At 58.0% G+C, this 8013-nt stretch overlaps 2 protein-coding genes across 2 annotated transcripts in view; one reads left to right on the plus strand and one right to left on the minus strand.

Annotated features, from left to right (window-relative positions):
* Positions 1–440: 440 nt before the first annotated feature.
* Positions 441–8013, plus strand: part of Fam83e (family with sequence similarity 83 member E) — a 10074-nt gene continuing 2501 nt past the window's right edge. The window contains exons 1-4 of the mRNA XM_023706754.1: positions 441–1683; positions 2723–2890; positions 3101–3225; positions 7254–7698. Coding sequence (XP_023562522.1) covers positions 1210–1683; positions 2723–2890; positions 3101–3225; positions 7254–7698 — 1212 coding nt within the window. The 5' untranslated portion in view covers positions 441–1209. The remainder of the gene's footprint in view (positions 1684–2722; positions 2891–3100; positions 3226–7253; positions 7699–8013) is intronic.
* On the minus strand, positions 4947–5616 carry Spaca4 (sperm acrosome associated 4). The gene has a single exon (XM_012512729.2). It carries the CDS (start codon positions 5333–5335, stop codon positions 4952–4954), a length of 384 nt encoding a protein of 127 aa, XP_012368183.1. The 5' UTR covers positions 5336–5616; the 3' UTR covers positions 4947–4951.

Raw genomic sequence — 8013 nt, forward strand, 5'->3', positions numbered from 1 at the left:
ACCCTACGTCCGCTCCAAGGGCCGGAAGTTTGAGCGTGCCAGAGGCCGACGGGCCAGCCGAGGCTACAAAAATTAATGCAGAGATGTACTCTGTTAATAAAAAGATTTTAGATTCTAATGGCCCCCTCTGTTGTTTGGATTGGGTTAGGATAGTACACAAGGGAGGTTGGCATCTACAGGTGGGGACGCATTTGGCTTGGGGGTTCATCCTGTAGGGGGCGCTCTTGGCCTCTGCCTTGACTTTGCGCATGCGTGGTATCATCTCACTGCACCTGTTGGGCCCCCTGGAGCCCAAAGTCCAACTTCTTCCTGGTTGTCAGGTGTTTCTGTACCTGCTTCCTGGTGTTGTCATCGTCTACCAGGGCACCTGGGGGTGGGGCTGCAGTGGGCGGGTGTGGGAACGGGCAGGGAGGCCAGGCAGGTGGCCAGCAGTGGTGCCCGCAGGGCCCTCCCTGTGTTTACATTAGGGGCTGGGTTCCCTGGGCCCCGGGCACAGCCGGAAGAGTGGCAGAGGTAGAGTAAGAGGCCTTCAGCCCTGTTCTGACCTCTGAGAAGGCAAGAGATGGGAAGACAGAGGTAGAGGGCTGTTGTGGGACCATTGCTGTGGTTGGGAAACAAGGTGCTTGGGTCACAGATCTGGAGTTTGGGAGAGGGCAGGACAGGGTTAAAGGACCCTGACCAGGAGATGGTGTGGAGTTGAGCAGAGCGCAGGGCTGCTTGAGGATGCTGGCCTTGGCTTAGATGGGCCACCAGGGTCACCCACGGGTGGTGGGGAGAGCTGGTGAGCCTGCGGCACACTGAGATTAAGGGATCAAGGCAGGGGAACGGGTGGCTTGACGTGGCAGCCCCTGTTGCCTTGGTTAGGGGCAGTAGGATGGCCAGCCCATCCTGGTACACTTGGAAATGCTGAAGGAGGCTGGGTTGTGTTTTGTGGGCAGCAGGCTGGAGGCCATCATGTGGCTGAGCAAAAGTGACTAGCTGGGGCTCACACGGTTGGAGGCTGTCCTGTGCTCAGCCTGGCCCTTAGGCGGCAGGGCTTAGGGTAGGTGCTGCTGTGGGGAACCTGGCAGCCGGCAGTCATTTGGTCACCCAGGGATAGCTGCAGGGAGCTCTTGGTTTGTCTGCAGGGCCCTTCCAGAGGCCCCCGATGGTCCATCCTCTGGGGCAGCCAGAGCTGGGTAGCTGGGCCCTGTGCCACAAACCATCCCAATGGCGGCCTCCCAACTGGCAGCGCTGGGTGAGGAGGAGGAGGGGCCCGGACCGCGGCCCCTCACTGAGGCCAGCCCCGCCTTTCTGTACTCCGAGGGCCAGCGGCTGGCAGTGGAGGCACTGCTGAGCGAGGGCAGCGACGCCTTCCAGGCCTGTGTGCAGCAGGAGGGGCTGCGGCCCTTCCTGAGCGCAGAGGAGGTGCAAGCGTTGGCTGCGGCTGCTGAGGACTGGACAGAAGCCAGGCCAGAGCCTGGCGGGGCCACATGCACCGCCTCCGCTGCTGCTGGGGCGACGGGCAGCCTGACCTACTGGCCTGGGCAGTCGGAGGAGCCAGCACCCGTGCTGCGACTGGGCTGGCCAGAGGACAGCACATGGAAGGGCATCACTCGGGCACAACTGTACACCCAGCCCCCTGGCGAGGGCCACCCGCCCCTCAAGGAGCTGGTGCGACGAGAAATCCAGGCTGCCCGCAAGGTGGGTGTCTTGGGGCTGTTGGACTTACCAGCCTGCCCCCAGCTGCAGCCCCCTTGGGCTCTGGGACCTGCAGGTCCACAGCTCTGCTCCCCAGGACCCCCTCCAGCATCAGTGCCCCTAGCACCGAGTCATGACCCTGCCTGAATCGCAGGTGTCACCATGTCCCATTATCACCCGGATGGGGCTTTGTGCTCCCCCAGGGAGGGCCCATGGGCCTCAAGCCTCAGCCTATGCTCCAGCAGGGTGCACTGTGTTTCCATGGTTTTTCAAGGACCCTGTGAGGTAGGACTCTTGTGCCCTTGAGAAGACCGGAAAACCAAGGCCCAGGAGTATAAGTGTCCAAGGGACTTTGAACCAGGATGGCTGGCTGCTGAGTCGATGCCTGGTCCTGGCCCTCAGCACAGTGGGGTCCCTAAAGTGTGCCTTAGTCTCCTTCGGGCCAGCCCTATGGTCCCCTGCACCCAGGCTATTCATGAGGCCCCAAAGGGGCAGTCACCCAGTGTGCTCTGAAGGTGTCCAGCCACTGACCAAGAACAGAGCTGCTTTGGACTTGTGTTCCAGCCTGGGAACACTTCATCACTGTGAACAAGATTTTGGGGTGTTTTATTTATTTTATTTTTTGGCGTAACCGGGGATTGAACTCTGACCCTTGCGATTGCCAGGGAAGCGCTCATTATACTTAGCCATCTCCCCGGCCCTCTATTTGTTTTTTGAGAAAGCGTTCCCCAGTGTACTCCAGGCCGGCTTTCAACTTGCAGCAATCCTGCCAAAGCCTCCCTAGTGCTGGGATTACAGGCGTGTGCTTAGCATGTAGATATGATTTCTTTTTTCTTTTTTGTGGTACTGGGGAGTGGATGTGATTTCTTATGGCAGTCTCCAAGCAGTTAAGGGCTGAGAGCCTTAGAAAGGCTACCATGTCTCATTCAGTGTCCTGGGGTCGGCCCCTTTAGCTCCCTTGAACTCTCACAGAAGCCAGGCCCTACACTCTGAGTGTCCATGGGCCCCGCCCACACATCCACCACCCCTGTCGCCCCTGCAGCTGGTGGCCGTGGTCATGGACGTCTTCACAGACCCAGACCTGCTTTCGGACCTGGTGGATGCAGCCACACGCCGCTGGGTTCCTGTGTACCTGCTCCTGGACCGCCGGAGGCTGCCTGCTTTCCTAAAGCTAGCTGGGCAGCTGCGGGTGAACCCCTGGGCCACGGAGGTAGGGGCAGGACAGAGGGACCCTGGCGCCCCCACTCCCCTGGCACTGGGGACAGCAGCAGAGGCGCCTCCATGGGTTGGCGCTGGGAGGGTCCTCTAGGGTTCTGTGCCCATGTCACTGTGGGGGCAGGATGCCCAAGCCCATGCTCCCTGGGCCGCTGAGTCGGGGCACCCTTGAGCCCCAATACCCTAAGAACCTGCGCTCCCCCAGAACCTGGACGTCCGTGTCGTGCGGGGCTGCACTTTCCAGAGTCGCAGGCGACGGCAGGTGAGCGGAGATTCACAGGAGAAATTTGTGCTGCTGGACGGTGACAGGGTCATCTCAGGGTCCTACAGGTACGCCCCCCCCCCCCCAGCATCCGGACCCTGTGTAGGGCTCAGGGCGTGGGCAGTGCCCCCTTCTGGGCCTCTCCAGGGCTGCCCCAGTGGCCTTTTTCTCTGGTTGGCCCGGGGTTCCTGATCTGGAAAACTGGAGGTAGACTCCGGAGGAGCCGGGTGGCCTGGATTCAAACTCTCGCTGTTGGCTGCGAGACTATGGGAAACTTAATTCACCTCTCTGGGCCTCAGCTTCCCCAGTGCAGAAGAGGAAAACACCGGCCTTTAGAGCGAGACCTCTACAGGAGCCACTTGCGCTTGGACTGAGTTCGGGGGGCTCCATGTGACTGGGGGATGCTAAGTTGCACCACCCCCATTAGAAGAACCAGAAACACTGCTGGGTACCCTGGAACCCCAGAAGTGCCCGCCTGAGTCCATCGCCTAAGGCAGCAGTTGTGAGCCTGAGGGCCTCAGCCCCCCAGAGGACTACCTGGTCGTGCAACTGTTTCCTGTTCCTTTTCCCCACCTGGCCTGGGAGGGAGCCCCTTCTGGCAAGTTCCCAGTTGATGTGCATGCGGCCACCCAGGGACACACCCACTGCCCTGTGTGGCATCTGGGATCCCAGTGCTTGGGGGGCCGAGGCTCGGGGATCCTAAGTTGGAACCCTGTGCTGGGCAACTCAGTGATTTCAGGAGCAGCAGCCAGGGCTGGAGATGAGTGGAAAGGCTCTGGGTTCAACCCCCAGCACCTGCGAAGAAACAAACCAAGAACCAAAAAAAAAACCAACCCTCTTCTAGCTGCGCTGGGGTGTCTTGGAGTGGAGAGCATGTGCTTTCCTGGCCTCATGGGAGGCTGGGAGTGTGGTGTCCCGCGCGTCACGTAAGGAGCACTCAGTGAACGTCAGCTCTTACGAACACCACGTTTCATCAGCTTTGACGTGCCGGCAATGGAAAGATTTTTTTTTTTTTTTTTTTTTTTTTTCTGTGAAACCTGGGATTGAACTCAGACCCTTGTGCTTGCCAGGGAAGCACTTATTGGAAAGATGCACCTTGATCCCAGTGTGAGAAGCTACTCATTTCTCAGTGTCAAGGAAATATAGTAGTACAGCTGGGCGTGGCAGTGCATGCCTGTAATCCCAGTACTTGGGAGGCTGAGTCAGGAGGATCTTCAGAATTTCAAGGCCAGCCTGGGTTTTACAGTGAGTTCAAGGCCAGCCTGAACCAGAGTGAGACCCTGTCTCAAAAATATACAAAAAAAAAAAGAAAGAAAGAAAGAAGAAAAGAAAGAACTACAAGGTGCATAGGACCACGGTTTGATTCCCAACTCCAGAAGCTGCACCAGACCTGCACTTGAGGCACCCTGACGTAGCCTAAAAAAAAGAACAACCAATCCAAAACAAAACAAAACAAAACAAAAAACCTACAAAACCACCACACCTGTAGTCCCAGCGGTAGGGAAGCGGAGGTAGGAGGACTGTTGTGAGTTCCATACCAGCCTGGGCTACAAAATGAGCTCAGGGCCAGCTGAATTGTTATCTAGACCCTGTCTCAAAAAGACCAAAAAAAGAGACAAAGAACTACAGTATAGTGAAATCCATGGACGGTTCCTCTCTGAGCTCCCAGCTCCTGGTACACAGCCCTAAAACAGACAAAGATGGGGTCACAAGAGGTTGACCAGGGCCTCTGCCCATTTACTGGGGGGAAGGGTAGGGAAGGCGTGCGAGGGGTCTGGGGGAACCAGGCCAGGATCACAGCAGGTATCGGAGCAGCAATGGGCCCAGGGCCAAGCTGGTTGCTGCTATCACCCTTGGGCGGCCTGTGGGGCTGGGGCTGTGGTTGCACAGGTGGCCGGAGCAGCAGGAGGTGGTGAGGATGTAGGTGAGGCCCATGTAGCTCACGGGCTCCTCGCGGCCGCAGCTGGTGGCGCGCACACAGCCTTTGTTGATGACGGGCCCCACGCCCTGGGCCACCCCACGGCCTGTGAAGCAGTCCTCCTCGTCCCCGCAGTGCATGCGGGTGCTGGGGCAGCGCGTGGAGTCAGTCAGCTCACAGAAGAAGCAGTCCTTGATGCCTGCCACGCCTCGTGGCAGCGTGGTCACCAGCAGCAGCAGCCGCAGCCAGCCAAGGACCATGGTAGCCCAGCGGCAGGAGTGGCGCCCAGGCCGGGCCGGGGTGTCGCGGACCTTGTGGGACTGCTGGATGAGTGGCGTCTGGGCTCCCGTTGTGGCCTTTGGCGCTGGCCTGGCCTCTCTGTCAGCACCTGGAGTGTCCTTGGCCTCCGAGGCTCTGTGTCCCTCTCATGGGGTGCCACGGGTCTGTGAGTGGAATGTGCGACCTCACAGACACCTCGGGTTCCACAGCCATCCTGGGGGTGAGGTCACAGGTGGGGGCCCTCTCACCCCTGAGCAGCAGTTCAGCCCGCCCACCTGAAACCCAGTGGGGACTGTCACACTGCTGAGGAGGACGCAAGGACTCCAGGGAGAACATGGGCTGCCACCTGTCTGCTGTGTCCAGTGCCTGGCTGTGACTTCAGCTCCCGTGTCCTGTGGCAACCCCATTCTCCACATGGGTCCTCTGAGGCCCAGGACAGCAATGTGAGATGGCTGAGATCCCTTGCTTGGCCTCAAAGCCCTGGGGAGAGGCTGGGAGTGAGGAGGGCGTTTACCAAGAGGGGACTTCTTTCTTTTTTGTTTTGCTTTTTGTCTTTTTGAGACAGGGTCTCACTGTGCAGTTCAGGCTGGCGTTGAGCTCACTTTGTAGTTAAGCTTGGCCTTGAACTTGCAGCAATCCTCCTACATCAACCTCCTGAGTGCTGAGACTACAGGCATGCGGAGACTGTATTTCAAGCCAAGTTCTGTGCCAGAGGCTTTGGTACTGGTCACTTCGGGGTCTGGAAGAGCCAGGCCACTGGCCACTGGCAGGGAGCCTGACACCTGTCCTTGCCTTTGAACCTGCCTGTGTTTCAGCTCCATGTTACAGAGCAGGAGCACTCCGAGCCTGGCGTAAAATCCATGCTTGATAAATGGTAGTCTTTCTAGGTAGCAGCGCCGTTATTTTTTAGGTTATTATTATTATTATTTTTAGCATATTTGGTAAATGATCTCACTCTGCAGCTTGGACTCATAGTGATCCTCTTGTTTTCAGCCTCCTCAGCACTGGGATTACAGGCATGTGCCACCATGCCTGGCCTGGGTGGCCAGCTCAGGTGCCTGGGGACGGGGCTGCAACCTCATGGGATGCCGGGGATGGAACCCTGGTCCCTGCACTTGCCTAAGCAGGCACTTAGTCCTCTGAGCTATCTCACCAGCCCAGCAGCACAGTCTTAATACAGCCCTGTGGGAGCCAGACACGGTGGCCCACACCTGTGGTCCTAGCACTCCGGGAGGCACTTTGGAGCCCAGCTTGGGCAATTTAGCAAGATCTTGGCATCAAATACATTAACATTTTAAGCTGGGCGTAGTGGCACACACCTGTAATTCCAGCACTTAGGAGGCTGAGGCAGGAGGATTGCTGTGTTTCAAGGCCAGCCTAGGTTACAAAGTGAGTTTAAGGCTAGCCTGGGGTACACAGTAAGATGCTGTCTCAGGAAAACAAACAAACAAACAAAACCTGGGCCAGTGAGATAGCTCAGTGGACTAAGCACCTGCTTAGGCAAGCACAGGAAACAGTGTTCCAGCCCCAGCACCACAGGCCACGCTGGCCTACCCCTGGGCACCTGAGCCGGCCACTGAGACTGGACGTGGTGGTGCACGCCTATAATCCCAGCACTGGGGAGGTTGAAAACAGGAGGATCATTGCAAGTCTGAGCTGCACAGTAAGACTATGTACCAAATACATAAAACAAAACAACACCCCCTCCAGCCTAGCTCCAGATGGTCCTAGAACTATCTTAGGCCATGTTGATCCTCTGGCCAAGGTAGAGGCTTCTGTTGTCTCATTCTGCAGAACCAGAAGCTGACATTAGAGAAGTCAGCTTGCCCCAGGCCACACAGCTAGCACTGAGCAGGTAGCTAGGCTGTAGCTCTCTGACCCCCGCCCTGTGCCCCCCAGCTTCACATGGAGTGACGCTCGCCTGCACCGGGGCCTGCTGACCCTGCTGACGGGAGAGATCGCCGATGCCTTCAGCCACGAGTTCCGCACGCTGTACGCAGCCTCCTGTCCTCTTCCACCTGCGCCCGCCCCAGGGCCCCTAATCAGTGTCTCTGGGGAGGTGTCACCAGCCCGGAGCCCACACCGCGTGGTCCACCGCTGCCCAGTCGCCCCAGTGTCACCGCTGCTCCCCAATGGTCCCCTGGCCCACCGCCTGGCTGCCTGCCGCCTCCTGGAGGGGGACATGAAGGAGGCCCCTGCACCAGCAGGGCCGGCACTCAGTGACATCCTCCGCAGCGTGCAAGGTGCTCAGACGGCCAGCGGCCCCCCAACCAGGCCCAGTCGATCCCTGTGGGACCTGAGCCGCCTGTCTCAGCTGTCAGGCTCCAGTGACGGGGACGGTGAGGTGAGACTGGTGGCCACTGCCTAAGTAGAGGTGGCAGAGGCCCAGAGGGACAGTGCTTTTCACGGTCATGGGGGTGGCCCTCAGGGTCCCTCCTTCCCTCCCTTCCTTTTTCCCTTCCTTCCTTCCTTCTGTGGCACTCAAGATTGAACCCAGAGTTTGCACTGAGCTACATCTCCAGCCCTTTGTTATTTATTTACCTTTTTTTTTTTTTTTTTTGGTCTTTTTGAGACAGGGTCCTGCTATGCAGTTCAGGCTGGCTTTGAGCTCACTTTATGTGTATTTTTAAAAAAAATTTTATTTTTTATTTTTTGGCAG

This window comes from Octodon degus, unplaced genomic scaffold (assembly GCF_000260255.1).
Source record: "Octodon degus isolate 3935 unplaced genomic scaffold, OctDeg1.0 scaffold00268, whole genome shotgun sequence".
Taxonomy (NCBI): domain Eukaryota; kingdom Metazoa; phylum Chordata; class Mammalia; order Rodentia; family Octodontidae; genus Octodon; species Octodon degus.